Source organism: Cannabis sativa, chromosome 5 (genome assembly GCF_029168945.1).
Source record: "Cannabis sativa cultivar Pink pepper isolate KNU-18-1 chromosome 5, ASM2916894v1, whole genome shotgun sequence".
NCBI lineage: Eukaryota > Viridiplantae > Streptophyta > Magnoliopsida > Rosales > Cannabaceae > Cannabis > Cannabis sativa.
The window spans coordinates 3,316,406-3,330,832 of record NC_083605.1 but is presented as its reverse complement, the minus strand read 5'-3'; the positions used below and the strand labels follow the sequence as shown (position 1 = coordinate 3,330,832).

At 34.5% G+C, this 14,427-nt stretch overlaps 1 protein-coding gene across 1 annotated transcript; it reads left to right on the top strand.

Moving 5' to 3' along the window:
* Positions 1-3,964: 3,964 nt before the first annotated feature.
* Positions 3,965-14,205, top strand: LOC115717214 (protein EXPORTIN 1A). Its single transcript, XM_030646176.2, has 32 exons — positions 3,965-4,296; positions 4,984-5,100; positions 5,246-5,338; positions 5,451-5,522; positions 5,748-5,855; positions 5,964-6,046; positions 6,433-6,571; positions 6,687-6,755; positions 6,835-6,912; positions 7,056-7,118; positions 7,230-7,274; positions 7,485-7,592; positions 7,669-7,767; positions 8,302-8,505; positions 8,765-8,824; positions 9,156-9,266; positions 9,820-9,917; positions 10,156-10,264; positions 10,392-10,457; positions 10,639-10,737; positions 10,822-10,902; positions 11,007-11,096; positions 11,436-11,521; positions 11,617-11,697; positions 11,783-11,965; positions 12,144-12,210; positions 12,310-12,420; positions 12,550-12,657; positions 12,752-12,889; positions 12,987-13,124; positions 13,206-13,310; positions 13,390-14,205. The coding sequence occupies exons 1-32, from the start codon at positions 4,198-4,200 to the stop codon at positions 13,510-13,512; spliced, it is 3,231 nt and encodes a 1,076-aa protein (XP_030502036.2). The 5' UTR covers positions 3,965-4,197; the 3' UTR covers positions 13,513-14,205.
* Positions 14,206-14,427: the final 222 nt, after the last annotated feature.

Sequence of the window (14,427 nt, the reverse complement as noted above, 5' to 3'; positions counted from 1 at the left end):
GATCCTGAGGGCCAAGACTCCCTCTTTGGGGCTTGCCCCTCTGCGGACCTTTCCCTTTAGGGAAATCTGAGCGGACCTTACGCGGATCCTGCGCCTTTTTCTTTCGACCAGGGGCAGAAGTAGGGTTTTTTGTTTGGTTTTCCTCAGCAGGGTGCCTTATAGGGCTAGGTTCCCTAGGCCTTTGCTGCTGGGAATTAGGCGAAGACGTAGCTGGCTCCTCGTCGAGTCCAGCGGCCATTGCCTTGGGATGCACGTGAATGCCAGCTGCCTCCATGGCTTTCTGCATGGCTAGCATCACCTCATGCATCTTTTGATTTTGCACTTTCTGAGCTTCGATCTCAGCTTCGTGATCGATAGCTTTTTGTCTGAGGAGCACCAGGTCTTGGTAGCTTCCATCATCGTAAGCGTACTCGTCGAGGTGCTCCTCGTGGTTTTCATCTGGAACTTCTTCCTCGGACTCCTCTGCTGCCCTTGAGGCTACATCCTCTTCATTGGGATCTTGAGCGTCTTCTAGAGGGCGAGGGTGACGTGTAGCTCTTGTCTCCACCATTATCGTGAAGTTAAATGCTTGTTGTGAAGCAGCTTTCCTCAGCTCTCAATGAAAGCACCAAAATGTTGACCGAGGTTTTCGGCAACTAGTAAAATATGATTATAATAATGAGCTGTAAGAAAGCGAGATGAAGACTTTTTACGTGGTTGGGGCGTTAATGAGCCTTAGTCCACGAGCCACTGCTATTAATGGATATCTTTAATACAGATTCTACACTTGGGAGAATGTTTCTCTCTTTAATACAAAGAATGTTCTTGGTGAGTTTTTTCTCTTCTTGCTCTTTAGCAACCAAGATTCTCCGACCCCATTAAATGAGCTTTGAGGGGGTATTTATAGTGTTTTGGTGGGGTAATCCCTAGAATTGTTCTTACACATGTACCTGTAAGTATCCATAAAGTTGGGCATTTCCGATGAATATACCATGGGTGATGCATGGTCAAATCCCTAGGTGCTGTAGGGCTTTTATGGAGAATGTCCTTTTTGTCTTATGATTGACGTGACTCTTCGCAGAGTAGCCGTCGCTAGACTTAAATGATCATTACTGTAGCTGGCCGTTTTTGGGGGTTGTGCCGTCAGACTTTATTGCGTGTTACAGTCCCAACACGCTTCCTCCCATGCAGCATTAAATGCGACTTGATTTCTCGGGAGAGACCTGACACATCCCGGAGAGCCTTCACGCTATACTAGCTTCCGGGAGTAGCTTATACTCCGGGTGTCTCCTCCGGGACCCATGTTAATAGCGCTTCCTGGTGGCATAAAAAGACAGCAAATCTTTCCAAGTTATCTGATCCACGTGTTCCCTCTTGACTGGTCCACGTATATTGGGCGAATTTAGGAGCAACAGGTTTCTATACGATTTTTTGTTGCAATTTAGATTGCAACGCTAGTTGTAATATGAGTTTCTATGTAGAATTCCATAAAAATGAAAGAAAAAAAAAATCTGTTTTGAAGTGTAAAAATGAAAAAATCTCTTATTTTTTGTATGAGGATATATATTATAATTAATTAGTTATAGTAAATATTTTATTAGATTTTGTTGAAAAAAAAGGGTTTATATAGAAAAAAATGAAAAACATTAATTTCTAGTGTTTACTATAGAAAGAAACATTGTATAAAAAAATATCATTGGACAAAATTTTTCATACAAAATATAAAACATATATTTTTTTTAGGGAAGATTTTTTTTTCTTTCACAATTACTTTTTTTTCCTACCAACATTTAAATTCCAAACATAATCTGAATTTTTCTTAGAAAAACTTACTAAAAATATAATTTACATTATTACCATTAATTAATAAGAAAAACAAATAATAATTGCATGTGTGAAACATTCTATTTTGAATTTTGTCATTAACACTACATTATTTTTTTTATATAAAAAACAAATTAAAAAAATCTGCAATTTTATGAAAGTATTAAAAAAGAAATACTAATTAATAGTGAAAGTATAAATTAAAAAGCTAATTAGGATTTTTACTTCTCAAATTTTGACATGTAACAAATCACATCCCAAACTTTTTAGATTGTTTAATTTTTTTTTTTTTGAACTATTGAGATTGTTGGATTCAAAAATTTTTGTTCAATTTTGTTCAAATTTACTAATGAGACGATTGCACGTTTACCAAATCATGCCTCTAGAATTTCGATATCTACTATATCAAGCTCTACAAATTTTAATATGTACTATAAATTGTACTCCTTAAACTTTCATCAACGTCAGACGTCTATTAATAAAAGTGAACAAAAATTCTTAAAATCTAAGGTTATGTTTGAAAGTTAGATTTTAATAGTAAAAAAATAAAAAAGTATGAAAAATATAACGAAAAAAAAAGTAGAAAATAAAAAACATTAAATTCTCACATTAGGTATGGAAAGAAAAATTGTATACAAAAACACTCAATACAATCAAATTTTCCATATCAAGTTGTGCACACTTTTTTTTCTTACATTTTCTCTACTTTATTTTTCTCACTAAAATCCAACATCCAAATATAGACTAACAATCTTAATATGTTTTTGAGATTTGTTTTTTTATCTAATATTAAGGCATGAAGATTCAAACTTAAGACATTTTCTAAGAGCATTTTGTAACCACAATCTCTAAACATACTCTTTAGCTAAAATATCGAGACACTTGAAAAAATTAGCTCTAACTAATTACACAAAGAATGTCTTTCTATAATAGAATGGATAGGGACTCTCCCTAATTTTTTTGCTAATTTTTATAGTAGTATTTTAATCAAAAGCATTATTATTTTTTTCATTATTTATATAGTTAATTTATATTTGATAAAATCAAATTATAACTGTAATATATACGTAGGGCCAGTTTTAAATTTTTCTAAATTTCTCAAAATTTTGTAAAATGTCATAAATAACTGTAATATATACGTAGAGCCGGTTTTAAAGGTAGGCAGTGTAAGCACGCGCCTAGAGCCCCATCCAACTCAGGCCCCGAAAAGATAAATCATTTCTTTTTTTAATACAAAAAATTTAATAATACCAATATAATATCATAGTATAAGTTCGGGTTGATTGGGCGGGTTGATATTATTTTCAACTCGCCCAATATAAAGATTGAGCTGATTATATTTTCGTCGAGTTTTTCAGTTTGTATTTTTCGTCTGGTTATCTCGATTTGGTTTGGACGAGTTGTTCAAATTAGACGGTTTACAAAAATTTATGTACTACCCTAGTGGTGACAACAGAATTGCTTGAGTTAATTATCCTTGTCGTTACTCACCCTCGTTTGATTCACCCCAACTACACTATTTTTTTTTTAATTTATTCTCTATAAAATTAAAAGAATTAAACAAGTATCAAACTCCTGACTTAAAGGTAAAAGAGTATACACCGTGTCTTGTGTACTATTTTCTCCCACACGACCTAGCTTATACAACCACAAAAAAAAATTTGAAATATTTTTTTTTAAATACCCAATTAGATAAGAGTACATCGATACACCTGAAAAGAGTTGAATTTTCCAATAATTTATTATTATAACCATTTTAATTTTATTTTTTTTTAAAAAAAAATTGAGAGAGAAGAGAAGTATAAAGAGCCAAACAAAACAAAGCCATATATAGAGAATTAAACAAGTATCAAACTCCTGACTTAAAGGTAAAAGAGTATACACCGTGTCTTGTGTACTATTTTCTCCCACACGACCTAGCTTATACAACCACAAAAAATTTTTGAAATATATTTTTTTAAATACCCAATTAGATAAGAGTACATCAATACACCTGAAAAGAGTTGAATTTTCCAATAATTTATTATTATAACCATTTTAATTTTTTTTTTTAAAAAAAAAAATTGAGAGAGTAGAGAAGTATAAAGAGCCAAACAAAACAAATCCATATATAGTTTCTCTCTCTCTCACTCACTACTCAGTTCACACTCTTCTTTCTTTCCTTCTTTTCTTTGTTATATAAATATATTAAACTCTGCTTTCTTTTTAAGCAGTCTTTACAAAATTTTCCCTCTTATAAATAACCATTCTCTTCTCTCTTCTTCTTCTCTCTCTCTCCTAGGGTTTACTCGCTCCTTCTTTCTCCTCCTTCTCCGTTCTACTGTGATTTTACGACGTTTGCTCCATTTCTAGGGTTTATTATTATTATCATTTCACTCCCTAGCTCTCTCCAACATGGCGGCCGAGAAGCTTAGGGATTTGAGTCAACCCATTGACGTTGCTGTACTTGATGCTACCGTTCAAGCCTTTTATGGTACCGGATCTAAAGAAGAGGTAACCAATTTATTATACTTCTTTCTTGATTTTTGAATTTGGCGATGAAATTCAACTCTTCGGACGGACTCTTAACTGTGCTACACTTTGTGTAATCGATGGGTTTAGTGTTGTTGTTGTGTGTCATTGCGATTGGTTTGTTCGTGTTTGTGGCTAGGGTTTAACGTTGATGTGTTTCGCTTGTTTGGGATGCATGATGGTGATTTAGGGTTTAGTGACTTTCGGTTGGTTCTTTGTGTTGTTAGATACGTTTGTTTTGGATACGGTAGGGTTTACTGGTTTCTTGTTATGTTTTTGGTGAGGTGTTTGACGATCAATGGCGTTTAATTTAAGCTGTGACTATGAGTAACCTGACTCTTTCATGCTTTTTGAGAATTTTGACGAAGGGTTGGTGTGTAAACATTTGGGTTTTTCTGATTATCTATGAATTCTATGAATAGTACTTTCAACGTTCGTAAGTGTATTGGTAGAAGTACATTGCCGTTTTCATTTCTCCAACACTTATTTTTTTTAATTATTATAGGGAATTTGAAATTTATGTGCTTTAAAGTGATGAATATCGATGAATATTCTTTTGCATGATATAGCATGTGTTACTTATGCCATATGCCATATGCATATGCTAAGAGTCCAGCCCATGTATACTTATTCCTCGAACTTATTTTGTTTTTTTTTTTGGGTAAACAGAGGACTGCTGCAGATCAGATATTGCGAGAGTTGCAAAATAATCCTGATATGTGGCTCCAAGTCGTGCACATTCTACAAAATGCAAAGAACCTGAATACCAAGTTCTTTGCCTTGCAGGTTGGTTGCTTTTTGTTTTATATATAAAACTTTTAATATCAGCTATATGTACAGGACATCCCTAATAATTCATTGGGAAGTGGCTGATGTAAAATTTGATTGTCCTGAGTGGTTGCATAATTGGTATCTTCCTGTCTCCATGCAGGTGTTAGAAGGTGTTATCAAGTATAGATGGAATGCATTGCCGGTTGAGCAACGTGATGGAATGAAAAATTATATATCGGATGTTATTGTACAGGTGCAGTTTTTATGGTGGACTTTAATAAATGGGATGTTAAAATTGTTGGCTATGTCTTTCAGCTAGCTATGCTTGTATTACGTTGTTTTGACCTTTGATTTTTGTTGCATAGCTTTCAAGCAATGAGACTTCTTTTCGATTAGAGAGGCTGTATGTCAACAAGTTGAATATCATATTGGTTCAGGCAAGTCTTCTTCTTTTGAGCTTCTTAGTGCAAGCCAAATGCTATTGACAGCAAGGCTTTGTGTTTATGGGTGATTTTTCTGGTCTTTCCTTTTTTCGTCTTTCTAGAAGATTTATATCCAATCCTAATCTGGTAAATATTGTCAAATCGCTTGCTGCTATCTAATGATTTTAATTGTCAAATTTCATGTCATATCAATGTGCTTCCTTTATGTTTAATATTCAGATTTTGAAGCATGATTGGCCAGCAAGATGGCAAAGTTTTATTCCTGATCTTGTTTCAGCTGCTAAAACTAGCGAAACAATTTGTGAGAATTGCATGGCTATATTGAAGGTTTCTCTCTCTCTCTCTCTCTCTCTCTCTCTCTCTCTCTCTCTCTCTCGCGCGCGTATGGTATTGAGAATTAGTTGGCACTGATACTTGAATATGTTCTTTTGTTAGCTTCTAAGTGAAGAGGTGTTTGATTTCTCAAGGGGAGAGATGACTCAAAGTAAGATAAAGGAGCTTAAACAATCATTGAACAGGTAAATAGTTTATGTATTTATTTCATTTTGTGTTGCAGTTCATGTCTTTTGCTGTAATGTTCTTGTTTCATGATTGCTCATTTTTTTACAGTGGACATATTTGCGTATTTATATATTTCTAAAAAAAAAAGAACAGTTCTTTTAGTTGTGGTTCGATGAGAAGTTATTATGCAATTTTTGACTTTTTCAGTTATTTTTAATCACTACTATACACATTTTGGCACAATGTCCGACTGTTGGACTACTGATATAAGTATAACTGTACTGCCAAGTTCATAGTCATCTTATGCTTGGGTTTTATTTTCTAATTGGCATGTCACATGCTACGTTAGTGATATGTTTATGTATTTTTCCAATCTCTCATACAATGTGACTGGTTGTTGCAGTGAATTTCAGCTCATTCATGAGCTATGCTTATATGTACTGTCAGCTTCTCAAAGAACTGAGCTTATACGTGCAACACTGTCCACATTGCATGCATTTCTCTCATGGATTCCCCTGGGATATATATTTGAGTCTCCATTGGTATGTGCTCTGTTTGATACATGGCTGTTTTGCTGCTTTTGAATTTAATACTTAACATCCTTACAAGAGTAAGTACAATTGAGCAAAATTCTGACTGTGTTTGTTTACATAACAGCTAGAAACACTGCTGAATTTTTTCCCCATGACATCGTATCGGAATCTCACTCTTCAGTGTTTGACAGAGGTTTGTTTGTATTCTGATTCATTTAAGACTTGCTTCAAAATTGTGCCTGGTTCTCACAGTTCACTGTACTGGTGTTTAGGTTGCAGCACTTAATTTTGGAGATTTCTACAATGCCCAGTACGTTAAGATGTACACTATATTCATGAAACTGTTACAGGTTGGTCCAAAATAAAATGCTTATTGTAGTACTCTATTTGGCTGGCTTATTACTCATTACACCATTCTACAATTTTTTCTTTTATTTAATTGTATGTCTTCGCTTGTGTTTCTATTAATATTTTTTTTCCTCCTCTGGCTTAGAACATTATTCCTCTTAATACAAACATTCCTGAGGCTTATGCAATTGGTTCCAGTGAAGAACAGGTAAGTTTTTTTTTTTTTGAGGCTTCAAAACTCAATTTTTTAATTTTCATGTGTTTGTACAGTAATTGTTACTTATTGGCAATTTTTTTAACTGTTACTATTCTTCAACAGGCTTTTATTCAGAATTTGGCTTTGTTTTTCACTTCATTTTTTAAGGCAAGTTTCTCTTTCCCTTTTATACTTTCCTGGTCTTAATAGTTAAGACGTTTTAGGCTTACTTTAAACAGCTTAATGTGTCATTAGGACAATTCTTAATGGATTTAATTAGATAGCACGCATTCACATTAATTCTTTTCAAACCTCAAAGATCTGAAGTTACTGCTCAAATAGATTGCTATATTCACTTCATTATATCCTTGTGTGCAGTCTCACATCCGTGTGCTGGAAACTCCTGGAGAGAACATAGCTGCTTTGCTCATGGGTGTTGAATACCTTACCAAAATTTCATATGTGGATGACACAGAAGTTTTCAAGGTACCAATATAGTCTAAACTCAAACATACAGTGAAATTTGCCAAAATTTATTTTAATCATCTTATGATTGAAACAGGTTTGCTTAGACTTTTGGAATTCATTTGTGTTGGAACTATTTGAGGCACACCACAATTTGGATAATCCTGCCGTGACAGCAAACATGATGGGGTTGCAGGTACTGTGAATGTCACATTCAGATTACATTTGATAGTTTTTGGTGTGAATTTCTTTTTCTTCATATGGCCGCACAGATTATCTTTCTATTCTTGCAGTTTACTGTTTTTCTTTGGTATGTTGGATTCAAATTTATTTGATTTTTTTATTTCTTTGTGTTTTCCACGATACAATTTCCTTTTCAATCTGTGTTTTCCATGAAAATTGTGTTTCGAACCTTTTTGGAGCAGTAGGCTTTTTTTTTTGTGTGTGTTTGCCTTAGCTGTATTTTTCTCTTCTTTTTTAGACTAAATGGTTGGAGATAGTAATATATAAACTCTTTAGTTATATGACCACCAATTATTTTGTGATCTGATCTATGTTAATTATTCTAGTTTATGATTATTATACTATGTCAAACCTTTGGTTACTAGGACAATAACTTTCAATCTCCTCTTTGTTTGCATGATTCTTTTTCATTAATATGGCATATCTTTTTTTAGAAGATTTGTATTGGAGCACGCTTGTTTTACCTTATTTTAAATTGAATAAGCAGATGCCTTTGCTACCTGGCATGGTTGATGGCCTTGGATCACAACTGATGCAGCGACGGCAATTATATGCTGAGCCAATGTCAAAGTTAAGATTGCTTATGATTTCTCGTATGGCTAAGCCAGAAGAAGTTCTCATAGTAGAAGACGAAAATGGCAATATTGTTCGTGAAACCATGAAGGACAATGATGTTCTTGTGCAGTACAAGGTCAGTAATCTATGCTTTGATAGTAATTTTCATTAGAAGCAAGCCTTACATAACTTGTTGCAAGTCATGGTTCATCTAAGAAAAATTACCTGGTATTTGAATTCATATTTTTTTTTTACTTTCTTGATTTTTATGTTTTATTTCTGTATTTATTTTTCTGCCACTTTTGCATATTTTAATGTGTTTTTGGCATCTACCTTCTAATTATTATGGCAACTATCTGTCACAGTGTTCTGACTTTGGTTAATTATTGTTGCAGATCATGAGGGAGACTTTGATATATTTGTCACATCTTGATCATGAGGACACTGAGAAGCTGGTATGGATTTATTATTCCATATGTTCTAAACCCCCTGCACTAGCACACACACATTCTCTGAAGAAATGCAACCTATTTTTAGTGGATTTTTTCTATTCATGTGGCTGGAACATGGGTGTCAATGATAGTGAATAGTTTGTGGGACAATATGAGTGAGGGATGTCTTTATAGTCGGTTCAATTTAAAATTATATTTTGCATGTATAATTTTAACAGAGTATGTAGTTTTCGTATTGTCAGACACTTCCAGAGAAACAGTGTCATTTGCTTTTGTTAAATATTATGTTCATAAACTCTATCTTACGCTGTCTATCCTTTTTTGTACGATGCAGATGCTAAAGAAGCTAAGCAAACAATTAACTGGAGAGGATTGGAATTGGAACAACTTAAACACATTGTGTTGGGCAATAGGGTCTATCTCTGGTTCGATGATGGAGGAACAGGTACTTTTCCTTAACTTGCCTTATACATGTTATTTCTATTCATTTTCTATTTGTGATCACTGTTTATAACTTCTGATTCAACTAGAAACTCAAATGCCACAAAAGGAAGAAAGAGAATAAGGAAAAAGCTAGAAAATCATCATTCACTTCTCTAGATATTGTCTATACCCTACCTTATTTGTGGTAATAGTTTATATTTTAATTCCGATCAAAGATAGTTGGCTAAGCTTGTACTTCATTTCCCTGTGAATGATAGTTACATTACATATCTTTATAGATCTTTGAGGGCGCATGTGCATGATTCTGTCCTTTTCTCTTTTTTCTGTTGAGAAGGTGCATGTTTGTCTTGTGATCATGGGGTCTTGATGTAGAGCATCAAGAACTGAGATATCACTTTTACGCGTTTTCCGTGTAGGAAAATATGCGGGTTTGAATAGGAGTTTATATAATTATTTTTAAAATGCTATAATTGCCCTTGCCTGTTCCTTGATTATGTATTTGCCAGAGGTCCAGGTATGTCCTTCATATTTTTATGTTGGTTTACTTTTTGCAGGAGAACAGGTTTTTGGTTATGGTCATTCGTGATTTGCTGAATTTATGTGAAATCACAAAAGGGAAGGATAACAAAGCTGTTATTGCAAGTAACATTATGTAAGTGTTCAAGAGTGAATGTTCGAGTATCTGTCTTGAAGTGGAATGCATTTAGTTTGTCAGGCCTTACCACATCATTCCATCATCCTGCTTCTTTAGTCATTTGTAAAAACTATGAACTTTAACGTCACCATGTTAATTGATTTACTTGGAATACCATGAGAAACTTTGTGCCAGATGTACGGCCAGTAGTTTTTTCTGAAATCATGTACATAATCTTTCTTACCTCTTTCTGCAGGTATGTTGTTGGACAGTACCCAAGGTTTCTAAGAGCTCACTGGAAGTTCCTAAAAACTGTTGTCAACAAATTATTTGAGTTCATGCATGAGACACATCCTGGTGTTCAGGTACATGTTCTGCTCTTATTTTCTTGGTCAGCTTTTATAAGTAAAAGCTAGTAGGAAGTTTTGCCTATTAAAATTGGATTGCTTGGCTATGGAAGTGTTGCTAAAACTTTGTGTTCCCACATTTCAGGATATGGCCTGCGACACATTCTTAAAGATTGTTCAGAAATGCAAGCGTAAATTTGTTATTGTTCAGGTAACATTTACTTTGAGATACTGATTTTTTTATTTTTATTCAGCTGTGGGCAGTTTTCGGTCTTTTATGTTGGGTTCAGTTATATTTACAGAACTAAGCTAAAATGTAATATGAACAAAAGCTAAAAGGGAAACTAGAGTGGATTGTTTTGTTAACTCTTATTTGCTCTTTTTATTTCCAGGTTGGAGAAAATGAACCATTTATAAGTGAACTTTTGACTGTCCTTCCAACCACTGTTGCAGATCTTGAGCCTCATCAGATTCATTCATTCTATGAATCGGTAAGATTTTCCAGTCGAGCTATTTTCTTTATTTTACATAGAACAGTCAGACACATATTCTAAGTTTACTGTGGTTTGTTTCAGGTTGGTCATATGATTCATGCTGAATCTGATCCTCAGAAAAGGGACGAGTATCTACAGAGATTGATGGAGCTCCCTAATCAGGTAATTTAAATTTTATTGATTTCTCTTGACTTATTTACTTGAATTACTTCCATTTGTGTTTTTGTTAGATACTTAATTTTTTATGCTATTACTTTGTTATTCAGAAATGGGCTGAAATTATAGGGCAGGCACGCTTAAGCGTTGATTTCCTGAAGGATCAAGATGTGATAAGGACGGTGTTGAATATATTGCAGGTATGGTTTTCCTCCAATCTTCTTTTCTCCATATATTTAATTCAATGTTGCTCTTTGTATAATTTTCAGGGAGCATCATTTTTTGTTCCCTCTCTTTTGAAGTGAATAGCAGAATTTTTTATTGTAGTACGTCAAATGTTTCTGCTGGATGCTGTGTTTGTTCACAGAGCAACTGCTATGACTATTAGAGAAGTAGTTTGTTGTTAATTTGTGTGTATCTTGAAATTAGAACAACCATTGGCCTTTCTTGGTTCAATGAATTTGCACATTTTTAAATAAGGGATACCTAGTTGCAATGATTAGTATTTAATGACTACTCGAAAATGTTGAAATTTGCAGACAAATACAAGTGTGGCTAGCTCTCTTGGAACATATTTCTTATCTCAAATTACCTTGATCTTTTTGGACATGCTTAATGTCTACAGGTATATCTTCATAAATAGAATTTCCTAATATTAATTATTAACTAGCAACAGATTGTTTCTTTTCTAAAACGTAACTACTTTTCCCGACTCAACAGGATGTACAGTGAGCTCATATCTAACAGCATTGCAGAAGGGGGCCCCTATGCTTCTAAAACTTCCTATGTGAAACTTTTAAGGTCTTATTAATTTCTAGTTTTTTCTTTTTTCTTTTAGTTATAAGTTTCTACGTTAGCTTGTTAATCATTCTTTTACTGTAAGCAGGTCTGTGAAGAGGGAGACTCTTAAGTTAATTGAAACTTTCTTGGACAAAGCAGAAGATCAACCTCAAATAGGAAAACAATTTGTGCCTCCGATGATGGATCCTGTTCTTGGTGATTATGCCAGAAATCTGCCTGATGCTAGGGAATCTGAAGTGTTGTCCCTGTTTGCTACAATAATAAACAAGTATGCTACCTTCCCCCATTTCTTTCTTTGTCTATCTAAAATTACAAACTTACTACTGATTCTGCACATGATAGGCTGTTTTCACTCAAAGAAGATGTAATATATTGTTGTTCTTATGTGTTCAAGTTTGATTTTATTGCACTTAAGGATCCTTTTTTATGTTTGTCTTGTTCTCTAGATACAAAAGCGCAATGACAGAAGATGTGCCTCGCATTTTTGAAGCTGTTTTCCAGTGCACTTTGGAGGTAAGGATTGGCTGTTCTGACTGACTGCTAATAATTTGCAGCAAAAATTATTTGCTAATTGGCTGACTGCTAACATGCCTGAGATGTTGCTCCCTGCAGATGATTACTAAAAATTTCGAAGATTATCCTGAGCATCGTCTTAAGTTCTTCTCATTACTTCGTGCAATTGCAACCCATTGTTTTGCAGCATTGATTCATTTGTCTAGCCAGGTCTGCACACAAACTTTTTTGGCCAGATTATAGTAGAAAATTTTGATTTTGTTTTTTAATCATTTGATCTGACCCAGTGATTTTTTTCTTCTTCTTTTGGGTTGGTGTTTTTTATGGTGCAATTTTCAGCAACTAAAGCTTGTCATGGATTCAATTATATGGGCATTTAGACACACAGAAAGGAATATTGCAGAAACTGGGCTAAACCTTTTACTAGAGATGCTAAAGAACTTTCAGGTGCATTTTCTTTAAATTGATTTATTGCTTTTCTTCATGATTTTGTCGCATAAGGAATCTTAAGTGCAATTTTTTCGGGGGGACATATTTACAGGTTTCGGAGTTCTGCAATCAATTCTTCCGGACATACTTCTTGACCATCGAGCAAGAAATATTTGCAGTCTTGACAGACACATTTCACAAGCCTGGTTTCAAGTTGCATGTTTTGGTGCTTCAGCAGTTGTTTTGCCTGGTACTAATACTACATCTTTATATGCCCTGTTTTTTTCGTCAAGTGCAGGAGTTTTTATTACAAATTCAACTTACACTGAAACTTCATATCCTTTCAGGTGGAAACTGGCTTGTTAAGCGAGCCTTTGTGGGATGTTGCTACCGCATCCTTTACATATCCTAATAATGGATTCTTCATTCGTGAATACACCATCAAACTCTTGAGTACTTCATTCCCCAACATGACTACAGCTGAGGTATGATTCCCCACTCCCAAACCGAAAAGAGAGAAAACAAATGAGTTGCTTATGACTGGTTTTGTATTTTTTTTATTGCAGGTCACACAATTTGTGAATGAATTGTTTGAATCAAGAAATGATATCTCCAAATTTAAGGACCATATTCGAGACTTTCTCGTACAATCTAAAGAGTTTTCTGCCCAGGTAAACTAAATTACAGAGTACAGTAAAGTGTGCCGTGTGCCATTGCTACAAATCTGATTGTGCTTAACCTTCTTAACAGGACAACAAAGATCTTTACGCCGAGGAGGCAGCCGCTCAGAGAGAAAGAGAGCGGCAAAGAATGCTCTCTATTCCAGGCCTTATCGCCCCCAACGAGATCCAAGACGAGATGTTGGACTCATAGTTGGTCGGTAGCCTAGCTAGTTTTTAATGGAGGAGCCTAATTTGTGTAATGAGGCAGAGTTGTTGCTGTGGTAAGGTGGTGGTGAGCCTTAGATTCATATTTCATTCTCCCAAAAATCTTTTGGATATGAAGAACCAACAAATGGCAAATTTTTTTCTCCCTTGTTAGTTTCCGGTGGTGGTTAGAACTTAGTTCTTCTTCCGGAATTTTTTTTTCTCTAGTGAAAAAACGGGGCACACACCCCTTGACGCACCATGGCTGAATCGGAATTGGAATTGGATGATGGTGTGTTGGGTGTAGAGTATTTAGTTGCTGATTTTAGGAAACAAAAATATATATGGAGAGAGTGAGAAAGAAAGAGAGAAAGTCATTGTACGGTTTTAAATGATATAGGGTGGGAAAAGTACAAGTACGATGCAGACTGTTAGTATTTTGATTCGTCTTTAGGGGGTAGTAGTAGTAGTAGTAGTAAGTAATATGTATACTAACTTTGGCCTAGTTTGTGCAGATTTTTTACCTTTTTTTTTCTTGTTATTTATTATTCATAGGGTGGTGGTGGTGGTGGTGTTGGTGTGGTGGTTGGTGGGTTGTGTTTTTCTTTCTATATTTTTGTCTCTTAAGGAATTTTAATTTTTTTGTTTACTTATCAACGATTTTAGTTAAATATATATAATTTTTTCTCTCTTTGGTTAACATGGTTTGGTGTTTGGATACTGAATTTGGGGTTCTTGGTGGAAATTTTTGGTCGAATGATTGGCCAAAAATTGATCAGGCTTTTGGGATCCTTTGAAGAACAGAAAGATCAAAGCAAATGCAGTTAGTAAGATCATGTTTCTATTTGCACCCAAAAATTGAGCCAACGTGCTGCATATTAATTTTCATTCTAAAACTATATAAACATTATTAAATAAATAA

Excerpts from the sequence above, each read along its gene's own strand:
- LOC115717214 (XM_030646176.2), top strand. The coding sequence starts at position 4,198 with ATGGCGGCCGAGAAGCTTAGGGATTTGAGTCAACCCATTGACGTTGCT. Across the intron at positions 6,047-6,432 it reads CTTAAACAATCATTGAACAG|TGAATTTCAGCTCATTCATG; the intron begins GTAAATAGTTTA and ends TGGTTGTTGCAG. Across the intron at positions 10,265-10,391 it reads AGACACATCCTGGTGTTCAG|GATATGGCCTGCGACACATT; the intron begins GTACATGTTCTG and ends CCCACATTTCAG.